The 19,183-nt window shown below is 42.1% G+C and overlaps 2 protein-coding genes across 4 annotated transcripts in view; one reads left to right on the forward strand and one right to left on the reverse strand.

Moving 5' to 3' along the window:
• dnaaf9 (dynein axonemal assembly factor 9) overlaps positions 1-19,183 on the reverse strand; it is a 174,741-nt gene that overhangs the window by 68,183 nt on the left and 87,375 nt on the right. For all 3 annotated transcript variants that reach the window (XM_067981140.1, XM_067981085.1, XM_067981025.1), the window contains one exon: positions 1,855-2,001. In XM_067981140.1, coding sequence (XP_067837241.1) covers positions 1,855-2,001 — 147 coding nt within the window. The remainder of the gene's footprint in view (positions 1-1,854; positions 2,002-19,183) is intronic.
• On the forward strand, positions 14,545-18,631 carry LOC137318262 (uncharacterized). The gene is made up of 2 exons (XM_067981209.1): positions 14,545-15,106; positions 16,878-18,631. Exon 2 carries the CDS (start codon positions 16,958-16,960, stop codon positions 18,314-18,316), a length of 1,359 nt encoding a protein of 452 aa, XP_067837310.1. The 5' UTR covers positions 14,545-15,106; positions 16,878-16,957; the 3' UTR covers positions 18,317-18,631.

The following is a 19,183-nucleotide window of genomic DNA, read 5'->3' on the forward strand; positions in this document are numbered from 1 at the left end:
TCAATACTGAGAGATAGGATAAACTGTCACTTGGAAAGGCATGGTTTAATCAGGGATAGTCAGCATGGATTTGTTCAGGGAAGGTCATGCCTTACAAATCTGATTAAATTCTTTGAGGAAGTGACAAGGAGGATTGATGAGGGTAGTACAGTGGATGATGTCTACGTAGATTTTAGTAAGGCATTTGACAAGGTCCCACATGGCAGACTGGTCAGAAAGATAAAAGCCCATGGGATACAGGGAAATGTGGCGAATTGGATCCAAAATTGGCTCAGTAACAGGAAACAAAGGGTAAAAGTCGATTGATGTCTTTGCGAATGGAAATCCGTTTCCAGTGGTGTGCCACAGGGCTCAGTGTTGGGTCCCTTGCTGTTTGTGGTATATATTAATGATTTGGACTTGAATGTAGGGGGCATGATTGGCAAATTTGCAGAGGACACAAAAATTGGCCGTGTAGTTGATAGTGAAGAGGATAGCTGTCGACTCCAAGAAGAGATCAATGGGTTGGTGGAGTGGGCGGAAGTGGCAAATGGAGTTCAACCTGGAGAAGTGTGGGGTAATGCACTCAGAGGGCAAACAGTAAAAAGGGAATACGCAGTAATCGGGACTATATTGAGAGGGGTAGAGGAAGTGAGAGACCTTGGAGTGCATGTGCACAGGTCCCTGAAGATGGCAGTACAGGTAGATAAGATTGTGAAGGCGGCATACAGAATGCTCTCCGTTATTAGCTGAGGTACAGAATACAAAAGCAGGGATATAATGATGGAACTGAATAAAATGCTGGTCAGGCCACAGCTGGAGTATTGTGTGCAGTTCTGGTCACCACATTACAGGAAGGACGTAATTGCTCTGGAGAGTGCGCAGAGAAGATTTACAAGAATGTTGCCAGGGCTTGAAAATTGTAGCTACGAGGAGAGATTGGATAGGCTGGGGTTGTTTTCCTTGGAGCAGAGGACGTTGATGGGAGACTTGATTGAGGTGTACAAAATTATGAGGGGTCCAGATAGAGTAGACAGGAAGTACCTGTTTCCCCCAGCGGAGACTTCAAGAACTAGAGGACATAGATTTAAGCTGTTGGGCGGAAGGATTAGAGGGGACATGAGGAAAAACTTTTTTACCCAGAGGGTGGTGGGTGTATGGAATTCGCTGCCCGAATTGGTGGTAGAGGCAGGGACCATCAACTCTTTTAAAAAGTACCTGGACCTGCATCTAAAGTGCTGTAAGCTGCAGGGCTACAGACCGGGTGCTGGAAGAATGGACACCTGGTTGTTCTTCGAGCTGGCGCAGAACGATGGGCCGAATGGCCCCCTTCTGCGCTGTATCTTTTTTATGGTTCTATGGTTCTTTTGGGCTTGGAGTGACCTGATAGGGTAGACATAGAGAAAATGTTCCAGTTGTGGGGAGTCCAAAACTAGAGGTCATAAATATAAAATAGTCGTTAATAAATCCAATAGGGAATTCAGGAGAAGTGGAACAAGGAGAGTTGCAGCGAATATCATAGATGCATTTAAGGGGAAGCTAGATAAGCACGAGGGAGAAAGGAATAGAAGGTTTGATGAAGTCGGGAGGGAAGAGGCACATGTGGAGCATAAACACATCATAGACCAGTTGGGCTGAATGGCCTGTTTCTGTACTGTAGTTTTGATGTAACCCGATGTAACTGGAATATTGGTTGTAGCAATGCAGTATTTAATTTTTTTTTTAAATTAGTTCTTCGCACAAATTCTTGCATTTAGAAACTGCATCAATTTCTGCCTGCCCATACTATAAGTAGGCAGTATAAAAGATATAGGGAAACAGATTTGATTATTGGAAATCATCCCACCATTTTTACCTTCAAGGCCATGTCCTTACCTGGGAGTAAAAGGATTTATAGATTTTCGATCTTGGCATAAGTGCAAACATCAGGCAATTCGACGCGGAGTGTAACTGAATGGGCAGGTGCGGAAGCAGCGATCTCTTGTATTCAATAATAAGTACAGCAACAACACCTGGTGAATTCTAAAGGGGGGGGGGGGGGGTCAAAAAAGATACATTTAGTTATATGTAGCCTCTAAGAATCAACATCAGGTCTGGGTCAGAACTGTGACTGTCATTTTGGTTTTTCCTTGATAAACTCAATGAAACACTTAAATCAATGAAATATTTTCTTTTTTCATCAAAGTATAAGAAAAACTGAAGCAGCAAGTAAACAAAGCTTGCTACAATTACCTATTTTCTTTTATCAAATACTGCTACATTTATAACACTGAACACTATTTTAAAAAGTTATGGAGTACTACCTGCTCACCAGTCTGAACTGTTGTGGTTGGAGTGAGGGAATCATAATAGGTTGGTGAGCCCCCATCAGGTTTTTGGGGTTTTATGCTATTTTCTTGGGTTCAGTGCAATCAGTTACTTCCATAAGCAAACCTTGGGTCCCTACAATCTGCAGCGTACCCTTTTCTGTCCAGCATGAAGGTCGGGGATCACTGCAGCCAGCATGTTAGGACTCTGATGAGCTCATGGCCTTTTCTTTGAGCAACACCGTGTACTTAAGGGATTTCAACACCTCACATGCTATTTCTGTCCATAATGAATCCAAATCAAAACTTTAATACAGATTGAAAATACATTGTTGTCACAGTCCTTCTACCTTTCCATAAGTCTGCCTCTTGGGATCAACCCAAAAAAGCAGACATCTGTCTATGAATTCAACATTCACAACTCCCAACCAAGACGAGCAGGATGGATGCAAAAGCCTAAATTTAAAGGCAGGGGGATAGTAAACAAGGTGGTAAGGAGGAAGAAAAAATGTCCAATCTGTTTTCCACTTAGCAGGCATCTGACAAAAGTAATGAGAACTTCATCTGCAAATATTCTGCAAGGCTACAGTATCACACCCAGATGTCTAGAGTTTGACTATTCAGGTCTAACGATAAAATAAATGTTTTGCAACTTAATATTGTTCTTTAACCATTTATCGCCAGCATTTTTTTCAAATGATAACCTTTACAGTTCATAATTTGCCATATAGCAGAAGACATTTGTAAGATAAAAAAGGAAAAACTGCAAATCTGAAATAGGAACAGAAAATACTGCAAATATACAAGCCACTCAGCATCTGTAAAGAGAAACAAAAGGTGCATACCCTTAATCTTTCTAAACCTCTATCATGAAGCCCTCGAAACATTTGTTTCCATCAGGGCCAAGGGAAGTGAATACGTGCTACTAACGTAGGGGAAGAGAATCCCACTGCAATATCTCTCCTCCACAGAATTGAGACCGCTATTCATGGTTATCTGCAAAGTGGTATTTGTCTGCTGCCCGACATCATTCCAGCTCATTAGCACCAGCCTTACCTCTGCTCATTTAATAGCAGTGAGACATTGATATGGAGTGCTTGATAGTAAGATGTTGAGTATGGAATTTATACAAGTAAATAACAAATAACTCACAGCACTTTACTCTCATTACAATGGCTTGCCAGCTAGTGCTTATATCACACTTAACTACAGATGATGAGACATTTAACCGAAGCCCTTCCTGCCTTCTCAGGTGAACTTAAGAGCTCATGGCATTATTCAAAAAGGAGAGTTCGTCCAGTGCTCCAGCCAAAATTTAGCCCTGAACCAACATAATCACAACAGATTTTCTCTCATTTATCTCATTGCTGATAATGGGATCTTGCTGTATGCAAATTAGCTGTCACGTTAACCTACAGCAGTGACAACACTTCAAAAGTACTTCATCAGCTATGAAGTGCTTTGAACATCCTGAGCTCGTGAAAAGCACAACATAAACGCAAGTTCTTTCTTTCCTCCACAGGTATCAACCCACCTCCCGATTAAAAGAAGCCAACTGACTCTGGGAGTCCGCCCACTATACATTATCCTGTCAGTTAACAGGTCTTCCCCCCCCCCCCCCCCCCCCCCGCCATCTCTAATCTTGCTTCATGTGTTTGAATTTTGTGCTTGGACTCTCTAGTCTTGTGCACATTATCTAAGTAAACAGGTTAATTACTTCAATCTTATCTATAAACTATTCCCCTCATTCCTTTTCTGCAGAAAAATAAGTTTTGTCTTTTGAGTCTTTCTTCAATAATTAATTAATTACGGTAACATAGTGGTTATGCTATTGGATTAGTAATCCAGAGGCCAGGACTAATAACCCGGAGTCATGAGTTCAAATTCCACCACGGCAGTTGGGGAATTTAAATTCAATTAAATAAAATCGGGAATAAAAAAAGCTAGTATCAGTAATGGTGGCAATGAGATTGTCGTAAAAATCCATCTGGTTCAATAATGTCCTTTAGGGAAGGAATCCTGCTGTCCTTACCTAGTCTGGCCTATATGTGACTCCAGACCCACAACAATGTGGTTGATTCTTAATCGCTCTCTGAAATGGCCGAGCAAGCCACTCAGTTGTACCATCTGACTACAAAAAGTCATAATAAGAATAAAACCGGACGGACCAACCAGCACCGGACCACCAGGCACCGGACACGACAAAGGCAAACCAAGCCCAGTCGACCCTGCAAAGTCCTCCTCACTAACATCTGGGGACTTGTGCCAAAATTGGGAGAGCTGTCCCACAGACTAGTCAAGCAACAGCCTGACACAGACATACTTGCAGAATCATACCTTTCAGCCAACATCCCAGAGTCTTTCATCACCATCCCTGGGTATGTCCTGCCCCACCAGCATGACAGACCCACCAGTGGTGGCGGTACAGTGGTATACAGTCAGGAGGAAGTGGCCCTGGGAGTCCTCAACATTGACTCCGGACCCCTTGAAATCCCTCATAGCATCAGGTCAAACATGGGCAAGGAAACTTCTGCTGATTACCACCTACCGCCTTGGTGACAAGACAATTAACGGGAGGAGGCGGCTCTGTGAACATCCCCATCCTCAATGATGGCAGAGTCCAGCAGGTGAGTGCAAAAGACAAGGCTGAAGCATTTGCAACCATCTTCAGCCAGAAGTGCCGAGTGGATGATCCATCTCTGCCTCCTCCCGATATCCCCATCACAGAAGCCAGTATTCAGCCAATTCGATTCACTCCACATGATATCAAGAAATGGTTGAGTGCACTGGATACAACAAAGGCTATGGGCTCCGACAACATCCCGGCTGTAGTGCTGAAGACTTCTGCTCCAGAACTAGCTGCGCCTCCAGCCAAACTGTTCCAGTACAGCTACAACACTAGCACCTACCCGACAATGTGGAAAATTGCCCAGGTAGGTCCTATCCACAAAAAGGACAAATCCAATCCGGCCAATTACCGCCCCATCAGTCTACTCTCAATCATCAGCAAAGTGACGGAAGGTGTTATCGACAGTGCTATCAAGCGGCACTTACTCACCAATAACCTGCTCACCGATGCTCAGTTTGGGTTCTGCCAGGACCACTTGGCTGTAGACCTCATTACAGCCTTGGTCCAAACATGGACAAAAGAGCTGAATTCCAGAGGTGAGGTGAGAGTGACTGCCCTTGACATCAAGGCAGCATTTGACCGAGTGTGGCACCAAGGAGCCCTAGTAAAATTGAAGTCAATGGGAATCAGGGGGAAAACTCTGCAGTGGCTGGAGTCATACCTCGCACAAAGGAAGATGGTGGTGGTTGTTGGAGGCCAAGCATCTCAGCCCCAGGACATTGCTGCAGGAGTTCCTCAGAGCAGTGTCCTAGGCCCAACCATCTTCAGCTGCTTCATCGATGACCTTCCCTCCATCATAAGGTCAGAAATGGGGATGTTCGCTGATGATTGCACAGTGTTCAGTTCCATTCGCAACCCCTTAGATAATGAAGCAGTCTGTGTCCGCATGCAGCAAGACCTGGACAACATCCAGGCTTGGGCTGATAAGTGGCAAGTAACATTCGCGCCAAACTAGTGCCAGGCAATGACCACCTCCAACGAGAGACTCAAGCCGCTTCCCCTGGACATTCAACGGCATTACCATCATCAAATCCCCCACCATCAACATCCAGGGTGGGGGGGGGGTCACCATTGACCAGAAACTTAACTGGACCAGACATTTAAATACTGTGGCTACAAGAGTAGTACAGAGGCTGAGTATTCTGTGGTGAGTGACTCACCACCTGACCCCCCAAAGCCTTTCCACCATCTACAAGGAACAAGTCAGGAGTGTGATGGAATACTCTCTACTTGCCTGGAAAAGTGCAGCTCCAACAACACTCAAGAAGCTCAACACCATCCAGGACAAGGCAGCCCGCTTGATTGGCACCCCATCCACCACCCTAAACTTCCACTCCCTTCACCACCGGTGCACCATGGCTGCAGTGTGTTCCATCCACAGGATGCACTGCAGCAACTCACCAAGGCTTCTTTGACAGCACCTCCCAAACCAGTGACCTCTACACCTAGAAGGGCAAGAGCAGCATGCACATGGGAACACCACCTGCACATTCCCCTCCAAGTCACACACCATCCCGACTTGGAAATATATCGCCGTTCCTCCATCGTCACCAGGTCAAAATCCTGGAACTCCCTATCGAACAGCACTGTGGGAGAACCTTCACCACATGGACTGCAGCGGTTCAAGAAGGCGGCTCACCACCACATTCTGAAGGGTAATAAATACTGGCCTTGCCAGCAACGCCCACATCCCATGAACAGATAAAAAAAAAGTGATGACGACTATTTTCTGAGCCCTTGCGAGCACACTCATCCTTTTTTGGGTTGAGTGACTAAAGATGCACTTAATACACGAGAATTGGTCTTACCATTAAGTTGTATGCAGTATAAAGTGTCTAACTTCTAATCCCATCAATAATCACTTCCAAATTATACATTCCTATATACATACTATCCTACATTTCTCTACTTCAAAATCATAGAAAGGTTACAGCATGGAAGGATAGTCGCGCCCGCTCGATGCAAGAGCAATCCAGCTAGTCCCACTCCCCCGCCCTATCACTGTAGCCCTGCAAATTTTTTACTTTCAAGTACTTATCCAGTTCCTTTTTGAAGGCCATGATTGAATCTGCCTCCAGCACCCCCTCAGGCAGTGCATTCCAGATACACTCGCTGTGTAAAAAGGTTTTCCCTCATATCACCGTTGGTTCTTTTGCCAATCACCTTAAAATCCATCTGCAATATCCAAGCACATCTACATAATTGGTCGAAGTCTCTTGGAAAATATTAAATCTCTTTTCTACTTATTCCCTCCCCAAATAGCCTTGTGTCACCAACAAAATTGATACCTTATACCACATACACCTCTTTCATATCAATCAGTGTATGTTACGTAAGCATAGAACCATGTTAGATGCTAGGAGGTACTACTTTTCGCAGAGAGTCGACAACTTCTGGTACAAGTTGCCGGTATATGCAGTGTGGATCAGTTGCAAGCATTCAAAATAGAGGTGTATGACTTCCTGAGAGCATAAAAGGTAGGTGGCTCATTGGGGAGATGTGCCATGCAGATACTATGATCTCTTGGAACTTGTTTGATCACCTTTAGCGGTCAGGCTGGAATTTCCGATTTTTTCCGTAAATTGTCCCAAAGTTTTTTTCTCTTGCTTTTTGCCCCTCCCAGATCGCATGGCTGCAGAGATGGGGCAATGCTGTGCCAATGTAGGACAGGCTCAAGCCTGTTTTTTCTCATGTTTAATAACTACAAATATTGTTGGTTTTTGCAATAATCACCACATTGAAATGCAGTATTTATGTCAGTTACTTTCTAATAACTGGAGAATTCCAGATCATTTTGCTTTGTACAATTGAATACAATACAATGTGTTTTACACATATACAATAACAGAAGTTGGAGTGTTACAATCAGGTATTTTTCTTGGCAAACAAGTTACTGGATAAAGGTAATCCAGTAGATGTAGTTTACTTGGACTTTCAAAAGATGTCTAACATAGTTCCTCATGAGAGTAGTATGAAAGGAAGGCTTGTGGAATAGTTAACACACTGCCTGAACAGATTGAGAATTGGCTTAATAACAGAAGTACAAGGGCGGTGATAAATTGTAAGTTATCTGCTTGGGAATAAGTTATCAGTGCTATTTCAGAGATCTGTTCATTGGGTCTTTATTACTTATTCTCAACCAGGGTGGCAGTAGAACCACTACAGATGGCCCTAGTCTGGATTAGGGAGAACAAAAATAAATCTGCCAGAGTCGCTACCCTGATCTCCAATGAGCTACCCCTGCTGCAATTGTAGGCGTGGCTGTCAGGTCAGAACAAGATCGAGCTTAGTTGTGCTGCTTACAGTGGTCTAATACCCTGTTAAAATTCACTATCTAGGCTCAAATATAAATAGGGGTGCAAAATTCCTTAGACCTTCAGGGGCGTGCAATTCATTTAATTTTTATCATTCTACATATCTTTCTCAGTAATGTATATATGCACACTCACTGGGTAAAACAACAGCATGCCCCTGAAAGCCAATGTTGGGACTAAATGCTGGCTAAGAAGTTATTTCTCAAATGCATTGGAGCTTAATTCTAGAAATAGTCATTCAGTAAAAAGTTAATAGTGATAACAGTGTTATGAAAGAATGAACATCCTGATGTCCCAAAAGCACTTCACAGACAATGAAATACTTCTGAAGTATAGTCACTGTTTAATTTAGGGAAACATGGCAGCCAACTTGCACACAGAAAGGACCCACAAACAGCAATAAAATAAATGACCAGATATCTTTTTATGCATTGGTTGAGGGTTAGATGTTGGCTATGACACCAGGCAAACCTTCATGCTCCAAATCGTGCCATGGGATCTTTTATGTTCATCTGTGAGACCTTGTTTAGGGAAGACAGCAGCTCCGACATCGCAGCACTCCAAGGTGTCAGCTTAGATTATGTGTAACGGCTCTGGAGTGGGGCTTGAACCCACGACCTTGTGACTTAGAGGCGAGTGTTTCACTTTTGAGCCAAGGCTAACACCCCATAAATTTGTTCCTTAAATTACGTAAAAAATGTTTTAATGCAATATGAGCAATTTTCCAATTTAGAAACACAGTTGTAGCCTAAAGTTAAAAACTGTCACAATTAGTTTGTGTTGGCTGGCGCTCCACCCTTACCCATAACCAGATCATAAAACAAAGACAATATCCTTCAAAACTTTACTTTACAGAAAAAAAACTGGCAGGAATTCAATGCATGACAACTGGTTGCTACTAATACCCACAGTAATAGCTACAAATTGAATATTTAGTTTAAAACAATCATAGGACAGTCAAGTGGTAGAAGCAGTTTGTTAGGCTGTAAAGTTTAAACTGTCTTTGAAAGGCAATATTCATCCAATGCAACATCACTGTATCTCTGTTAACCCCTTCAAGTCAGTGACAGCTGCAAGAATTAAGTTCCAACAGGTCTGCCAGGTTTTTGCAACATCTGGCAGCTCTTATTAGTTAATACTTGACACCGTTCCAGGTCTGAAATTACAAATCAGACAACACTATATAAATTATAATGATTATGATGATTTTTGATACCAATAAACTTTAAGGTCTCTCCTGAGTTAGTTTATTTCAGCGAGCTTGGCAATTGGAAAGCAAAATTGACCTCAGTGCCCCTGGGTGAGGGAGGAGGCAAAAGAGAAGAAAATAATCAACTGGGATTCCTACTCCCGCAACTCCTGCCGGAACATGTACGTCTGACCATCAAAAGAGGACAGGATCAGGATCAAGCTCAGCTGTCATGGCTCACCTTCGAATAGTCTTCCAACGGTCAGCCTTCTTGCTCTCTCAAGTAGATTAGACATTGGGTGAGGTACCAGTGGAAGTGTACCCCACCCCAACTCTCTATGTTCAGGAGAGAAGTGATGAAAATATATTTTCACACAGGACAAGCTCTTACATTTACAATGATCTAATGATAGCCATTATGTTTTAGGATTTTTAAGCTAAATATTTCTGTGTCACCAGCCATTCCTGTAAGGGGACCACATATGCCCTGTGAATTAGAGTGTCTCTTGACCCATTCAACATAGTGAGAACCAGGGGTAGAAGAGAAAACTCTTGCCACTGTATTTCAATTTACTGGAATATATCATGTTCTAGCACGTGATCTCGACTTCAGCAGATGGGTGAACATACAATTTTAGACCACAGCTCAGGTTATAACCCAACAAATAAATTTATTTTACATTATTAAGTAGGTAACTGAACAGTATATTTATAGTCATTATAAATCATTTTCCTTGAAATGTCAAAACTAACGCTTCTCCTATGTTCACAGGATTGATGGAGATCAGTCGTCATGCCTCATCGGCATTCTTGGGGCAAGCTGCCATCATTGGTCATGCCTGCGCAGGCAGATTGCTGCATGGGAGGAACAAATTTCGGGCCGTCTATCTTGCTGGCAGCGGCCCTCAGTTAAGTCTCGGGGTGTGGGGGGGGGGGGGGGGGGGTTGGCGGCGGTGTTGGAACGGGTTACAAGGGAGGGGGCGATCGCAGCTCCTGTGGAGTCAGGGGAACAGATCTGCTCCTCTTAGCTCCAGCGGATGGTGTCGTTGAAAAAGAGTCAATAATTTACCATCGGTTGGCAGCCCTGCTCATGAGGTGACCAATTTGTCAAAGTGGTCCTTCAACCAGTGTTATGCGATGCCCCTAATTTATATATTCAAGGGGCTCAACGGCTGGTTTACACGTCCACTCGGGACACCTAAAAGACAGGCCCCATGAATAAGAACATAAGAAATAGGTGCAGGAGTGGGCCATATGGCCCCTCGAGCCTGCTCCGCTATTAAATAAGATCATGGCTGATCTTCGACCTCAACTCCACTTACCCGCCTGATCCCTATATCCATCAATTCCACATGAGTCCAAAAATGTATCGCTCTCAGTCCTGAATATACTCAACTTAGCATCCACAACCCTCTGGGGTACAGAATTTCAAATATTCAAGACTCTCAAGTGAAGAAATTCATCCTCATCTCAGTCCTAAATGTCCAACCCCTTATCCTGAGACTATGCCTCCTAGTTCGACTCTCCAGCCAGGGGAAGCAGCCTCTCAGCATCTACCCTATGTTTCAATGAGACCACCTCTCATTCTTCTAAACTCCAGAGAGAGTAGGCCCATTCCACTCAATCTCTCCTCAGAGGACTACTTTCTTATCCCAGGAATCAATCCAGTGAACCTTTGTTGCACCGCCTCGAAGGCAAGTATATCCTTCCTTAGGTAAGGAGACCAAAACTGCACATACTATCCCAGGTGTGGTCTCACCAAAGGCCTATACAGTTGCAGCAAGACTTCCTTACTCTTGTATTTAAACCTCCTTGCAGCAAAGGCCAACATACCATTTGCCTTCCTAATTGCTTGCTGTACCTGCATGTTAACCTTGTATTTCATGTACAAGGACACCCAAATCCCTCTGAACACCAATATTTAATAGTTTCTCACCATTTCAAAAATATTCCGTTTTTCTATTTTTCTTACCAGTGAATAATCTCCCATTTCCCCACATTATACTCCATCTGCCACCTTCTCGCCCACTCACTTAACCTGTCGATATCCCTTTGCAGAGTCTTTGCGTCCTCCGCCCAGCTTACTTTTCAACCTACCTTTGTATCGTCAGCAAACTTGGACACATTACACTCGGTCCCTTCATTAATATAGATCGTAAATAGCTGAGGCCCAAGCACTGATACCAGCGGCACCCCAATAGTTACAACCTGCCAACCCGAAAATGATCCGTTTATTCCTACTCTCTGATTTCTGTCCGTTAATCAATCCTCAATCCATGCTAACATATTAACCCCAACCCCATGAGCCCTTATCTTGTCTAACAACCTTTGATATGGCACTTTATCGAATGCCTTTTGAAAATCCAAATATACTACATCCATTGGTTCCCCCTTATCTACCCTGGTAGTTAAACCCTCAAAAAACTAATAGATTTGTCAAACACAATTTCCCTTTCATAAAATCATGTAGACTCTGCCTAATCATATGATTTTCTAAGTGCCCCATTACCATGTCCATAGTAATAGATTCTCGCATTTTCCCGACGACTGATGTCAGACCAACTGGTCCATAGTTCAGTTTTCTCTCTCCCTGCTTTCTTGAATAGTGGGGTTACATTTGCTACTTTTCAATCCACAGGGACTGTTCTGGAATCTAGGGAATTCTGGCAGATCAAAACCAATGCACCTACTATCACTGCAGCCACCTCTTTTAAAACCCTAGAATGTAGGCCATCAAGTCCAGGGTATTTGTCGATTTTTAGTCCCATTAATTTTTCTACAACATTGTCTTTACTAATCTTAATTACTTTTAAGTTCCTCCCTCTTATTAGACCCTTGGTTCTCCACTATTTCCAGTATGTTTTTTGTGTCTTCTACTGTGTAGACAGATACAAAATATTTGTTCAACATCTCTGCCATTTCCTTATTCCCCATTACAATTTCTCCTACCTCTGCCCCCAAGGGACCCACATTTATTTTTGCTAATCTTTTCCTTTTTATCTACTTGTAGAAGCATTTACAATCTGTTTTTATATTTCTTGCCAGTTTACTCTCTCATTCAATTTTCTCCCCTATCAATTTCTTGGTCATCTTGTGCTGATTTCTAAAACCCTCCCAATCCTCAGGCTTACTACTCTTTTTGGCAGCATTGTAAGCCTCTTAATCTAATACTATCCTTAACTCCTCTAGTTAGCCATGGTTGGATCACTTTTCCTATGGAGTTTTCATTCCTCAAGGGCATGCATATTCGTTGGGAATTATGAATTATTTCTTCAAATCTTCACCATTGCTTATCGACCGTCATATCTTTTAATCTAATTTCCCAATCTACCTTAGCCAACTCGTCCCTCAAACCTACATAATTGATCTAGTTTAAATTTAATATCCTACTTTTGGACTTAACTACATCACTCTCAAACTCGATATGAAATTCTATCATATTATGATCACACCTCCCCAAAGGATCCTTTATTATAAGATTACTAATTAATCCTATCGCATTACACAATACTAGATCTAAAATAGCCGGTTCCTCGACATATTGTTCTAGAAAGCGGTCTCTGATACATTCCACGAACTCTTCCTCCAATTTGGCAGAGGGGCCAACACCTGATTGCTAAATTGATATGCTTTGCGCCTGTTTTATGCCCAAAAACCAGGCACAATGCATTCCAATTTCTACTCCATCAAGATATGTCAGAACAAAGGTAATTTAAGAACTGCATCTCTCATAGCTTCATTAGATGATTAACCACTCAAACTACACAGTATGTTTGTCCCAAATAATTTGAATAATTCAGTTACTTCAGTTACGTGGATAGACTGGAGAAGCTGGAGTTGTTCTCCTTAGAGCAGAGAAGGTGGAGGAGATTTGATAGAGGTATTCAAAATCATGAAGGATCTGGACAGAGTAGAGAGAGAGAAACTGTTCCCATTGGCAGTAAGGTCAAGAACCAGAGGACATAGATTTAAAGTGATTGGCAGAAGAAAAAGGCTAAAAGAGGAAAAGTTTTTTTACACAGCGAGTGCTTATGATCTGGAATACACTAGGCTTTCAAAAGGGAATTGGACAAGTACTTGAAGGGAAAAAATTTGCAGGGCTACGGGGAAAGGGCAGGGGAGTGGGACGAGCTGGATTGCTCTTGCAGAGAGCTGGCACAGGCTCGACAGGTCGAATGGCCTCCTTCTGTGCTGTAACCATTCGATGATTTGATGATAATTAGTGATTGCTGGAAATTAACACTTAGTTTAGTCAGGTATCAGGGACACGAATGGAGAGAATGACATTACTCCGCATTCAACATATTAGCATACTAAAGACCCTTTAGTTTGACCAGAACCACATGTGTTAATGTCCTTGGCATATTTGACTAATGCATATTTTCTGCTGTTTGCAAAAATAGCTAGCACGAACTGAATTAAACCTGCAAGTGCTCGAAGCAACAACAAAAAAAACACATCCTGTTTTTTTTCCATCATGCAGCCTGTTCTATCAACCACAATTATGACTGCCAATTTTAGCTTGCTTTTTGTGAGTTACAATTTATTTACTTCTGTGACATTAATTCACTAAAAAATAGTTTTCTAAGTGAACAAAACTTTCACAATTTAATTTTAATTTATCCTTAGCCCATGGATGACTCTGCTAAAGTCACATTTATTGCTCAATAAGTCTTCTTAGCGATTTGTTCTTATAACTGTGGCTTGCTAAGTCTTTTCAGAAGACATTAAGAATCAACCATGTATAGCCCAGGCCCATTAGAGGTGAAAGGTTCCCTTCCCTGAAGGACATTAGAGAACAACTGGGTTTTAACAATCATGTTGCTTTTATGGTCATTTTCTCTGGTGCCATGGTGGAATTTGAACTCTTGACCTTTTGATTATAACATTGGGCTAACAACCACTACACTACCATGCCCCTAGATTAACAGGTTATCTTTCAACCCATCATTTACATTTGACTCTATTGGTTTTCAATAACTATTATATATTTTTTTAAAAGAGGTCTACATATAGCCGACAGAAAATAACAAAGACTAAATGATCATTTTTTAAAAATTTACTCAGGTTTACCCATAGGTGGCTAAGCAATTATGTAACAGCTTTACTTAAATCATTCAAATGTTTTTAAAATTATCAGTAGAATTTATACAACTTTATATGGAATGTCTGCATAATTTCATTATCAAAGCAAAAGAGAGCCATGTATTACTGAAGACCGTAACTTAATCTCAGGACCTTGCTCACAAGCAGCTGCATTTTCAATAAAGCACACACAGCTTAATTTTACTTTTTAAGCCAGCTACAAATATACTAGGAATTACTTAGCCTTAACAGTAGATTATCGGCTAATAATCACCTTGGACCATATCTTAGACCCTTCAGTTCAGATACGGTAATCAAGCATTGCAGTCAAAAGCATCACACATGGGCCACATTGTTGTGTTTCGCACCAATAAGCAGTTCAACCAGTAGCTTCATGAAGTTTCAATGCTAACTTTTAGCTAGATTTGGGACGATTTGTTTCTTTGCAGGATGCAAAAGCAATGGAAAAGTTAAGTGGAATAGAATGACGAGAATGCAATCAGTTATGAGAGACACTCAAGTAACGAGGGCTCTTTCAGGAGAGCTGAGAAGGTTCAAGATTGGCCAGAGAAAAGGTCTTCAAGATTATGAAGAGTATGAAAAGGTAAATAGTGATATTATTTTGATTGATTAACAAGACAGATACAAGAGGTTACAAATTTAATGGGGAGGTTAAAAAAAACTTTTATTTAGAGGATGATCAGAATGTGGAATTCTCGGCCACAAATCACTGAAGCAGAACCCAAAAATTCTTTTAAATGGGGATCAGATAGTTGCTTGAGAAAAGGAACATTAAAGCATATGGGAGCAGAACAGGAGAGTGGGATTGGGTTAGGTGGTTTACCGAGTTAGAATTGAATGGCCTATTTCTGAGCTGAACATCTATGATATGCTTCAGCACTGCAATGCACCCAGTCTGAGAATGACGTTAAATCTTATATCAACATAGATCACAGTAATTCTGCTATTCTATGCCTGAGACACGAGAATCTTTCACTTTTTCTCAGATTGGCAAGAGGGGTGCAAGGAAAATGTAATGCCTCCACTTTGTGATAATGTGACAACTCTACTCAATCTAGAAGAGAAACATTTAGCCTGTAGGTAAATCTTTGAAGATGATTATATTACAGAAAGCAGAAGTTATCACACAACCCCAACCCATCATTATGGGTTGACAACTCAATCTAATTGTTTTAATCTGCAGATCTAAAAAAAAAATCAGGACCAATGATTGCAAGTTATTAACACAAACTGATCTTGAAAGATGACTTACAAAGCCAATAAAGAGTGCTCAATGAGGGCGAGAAAGAAAGGCTGACCCATTTATACAGTGCCTTATTATTTTTTCAAACATTTCCAAAGATTCCATAAACAGCAATTAGATGAACGGCCAGTAATCTTATTTTGGTAATATTGGTTGAGAGAGAAATTTGGGCTGGATACAGGCACCATTTTTAACATCCGCCTGAACCACCAGAGTATGTCGACGATGTATTCTTTGAACATCTCATGCAAAAGGCAATACTTATTATAGTGAAGTCAACTGCCAACCTAGATTATGAGCTCAAGTCTTGGAGTCGAGCATGAATGAACAACCTTCCACTTTAGCAATATGAAATCTATCAATTGAACCGAACGGAGGGAAATGTTGGGAGGAAATATGTGGTATCACCTTGCAAGATAGCTTGTATATTTGAATATTTAAAAAGGGAGAGCAACATATTTCCATGATGTACAAATAAAATAGCAATCACAAATCAATTGCATTTCAAATCAGTTATTTTAAAAATAAAACTGAGCTGCTGTACAATTTTGGATCTAAAAAGAATGGCATACTTGATGTTCCAAAATATTTATAGAATTTAGAACAATTGCATTCAAAGTATCTGGGTAGCTGCACGCCTATGCATTACATAATACTTAGGCGGGCCCATTTTGGAAACAGGCAGAAATTTAAAACATTTTGATTTTTTTTTAAAAAGGTGCATTATCCTTTCAAGGGAAGTTATTCCCCCTAGACCATTAGTCTATTGTAAGGGAGTTTACAGGAAAATTCTTTACTCAACATTGTGCTCGACGCTCGCTGACCCAGAGGGTATCAGGAAATGGAAGTAATTACTGAGAAATCTCATATACACAACTGAATAATGAAAGAGATTTAGTTTCGAGGGGATTTTTTGTTGCCTGTAGTCATTTTATATTTTGAGAGATAAACAGAAAAGTTGTTAATGCTAGAAAGCATTAGTAAGCATCAGAAAGACAAAGACAGGTTACCTTCATCAGTATCGCTTCAACTACGTAAAAGGATTAAATTAGCACTTCTGCATCAAAAACAAAAAAACAGAATCCTGGTGTTGTCACTTTCTGCTTTCTAGCCAAAAAACATGACCACAAATGTGAAGTGACAAAAAGGGATGTTATACCAAGACGACGATTTCTGTGAGGAAAAGTTTTTATGATGAACCATGTCAATAAACATGCCAAAGCAAAACATGACGGCATCGCTGCGACAGCATCAATACTCAACACCAACAACAGCCAATCTCCAGACGCCATCCTACAATTCATCCTGGATCACAATGTCTTCACCTTCAATAACCAGTTCTTTACCCAAACACACGAAACAGCCATGGGGACCAAATTCGCACCCCAATACGCCAACATTTTCATGCACAAGTTCGAGCAGGACTTCTTCATTGCACAGGACCTCCAACCAACACTATACACCAGATACATAGACGACATTTTTTTTCGATGGACCCACGGTGAGGAATCACTAAAGAGACTACACGATAACATCAACAAGTTCCATCCCACCATCAAGCTCACCATGGACTACTCCTCAGAATCAGTTTCTTTCTTGGACACACGAATCTCCATCAAAGACGGGCACCTCAGCACCTCACTCTACCGCAAGCCCACGGACAACCTCACGATGCTCCACTTTTCCAGCTTCCACCCTAACTACGTCAAAGAGGCCATCCCCTATGGACAGGCCCTGCGAATACACAGGGTCTGCTCAGACGAGGAGGAACGCGATGGACACCAACAGACGCTGAAAGACGCACTAGTACGAACGGGATATGACGCTCGACTCATCGATCGACAGTTCCGACGGGCCACAGCGAAAAATCGCATAGACCTCCTCAGAAGACTAACACGGGACGCAACCAACAGAGTACCCTTCGTCGTCCAGTACTTCCCCGGAGCGGAGAAACTGCGCCATGTTCTCCGCAGCCTTCAACATGTCATCAATGATGACGAACACCTCGCTATGGCCATCCCCACACCTCCACTACTCGCCTTTAAACAGCCACCCAACCTCAAACAAACCATCGTTCGCAGCAAATTACCCAGCTTTCAGGAGAACAGCGTCCACGACACCACACAACCCTGCCACGGTAACCTCTGCAAGACATGCCAGATCATCGACACAGATACCACCATCACACGAGAGGACACCACCCACCAGGTGCATGGTTCATACTCCTGTGACTCGGCCAACGTTGTCTACCTCATACGTTGCAGGAAAGGATGCCCCAGAGCATGGTACATTGGCGCGACCATGCAGACGCTGCGACAACGGATGAATGGACACCGCGCAACAATCGCCAAACAGGAGGGTTCTCTCCCTGTCGGGGAACACTTCAGCAGTCATGGACATTCAGCCACCGACCTTCGAGTAAGCATACTCCAAGTCGGCCTTCGGGACACACGACAACGCAAAATCGTCAAGCAGAAATTGATAGCCAAGTTCCGCACCCATGAGGACGGCCTCAACTGGGATCTTGGGTTCATGTCACACTACACGTAACCCCACCAGCGAACAAATGTCATCTGTTTTTAATACAACGGGTCATTGTTGGGGGTTTGTATATTCGGTGGACTTTTAGGTGACACCTCTCTGTCTGCTCACTGTGATTGCCTTGGCAACGGGCAGTAATCACCAGGCATTGTTCTGTGATTTTCAACTGCGAAGGATTCGAAAATTTCATTTCCACACCACCTGAGGAAGGAGGAAGCCTCCGAAAGCTTGTGGAATTTAAAATAAATTTGTTGGACTATAACTTGGTGTTGTAAAATTGTTTACAATTGTCAACCCCAGTCCATCACCGGCATCTCCACATCATGCCAAAGCAAGTTAGCCATTTTTGTTACAGCAACATCTAATCAAGTTTTGCCGATGTTATCAATATTTCACTCCAATTCCAAATGTGCAGCACTTAATATCGGTCCTGATTTTCCTCTCCTTCCCTCAATTTCTAAATTAAACACAGTCAGTGGTTCAGTGAAGGCTAATGCGAACAATTTATGTAAACTGATCTTTCTATACACCACGATGGAATATTTTGTGTTGACCAAAAATAGAGATTTGGATGAAGAGAGTCATTTATTCCATTTGATCTAATCCTTCCAGAATACTAACTACACTGACTTCCCATTACAGCATCCAGTATTTTTTCTTAAATTGGTCCAATGTTAGCCTGAATCACTCTGGCAATACATTCAGCCGTTTGATCACCCTCTAAACAAATGTTTGTTGATGAGATTTGGCAGAGGGAAGGTTGATGTGGATTATGTGCTCACTGGGAATGTACTTGAGGTATCGGAGCTTATGGGGTTTTAGTGGACAGGTCACTAATAGCATCAGCACAATATTGCCAGGATGTTAAAAAAGCAA

This window comes from Heptranchias perlo, chromosome 1 (genome assembly GCF_035084215.1).
Source record: "Heptranchias perlo isolate sHepPer1 chromosome 1, sHepPer1.hap1, whole genome shotgun sequence".
NCBI classification, from domain to species: domain Eukaryota; kingdom Metazoa; phylum Chordata; class Chondrichthyes; order Hexanchiformes; family Hexanchidae; genus Heptranchias; species Heptranchias perlo.

Coding starts and splice junctions, on each gene's coding strand:
- LOC137318262 (XM_067981209.1), top strand. CDS start 16,958: ATGATGAACCATGTCAATAAACATGCCAAAGCAAAACATGACGGCATC.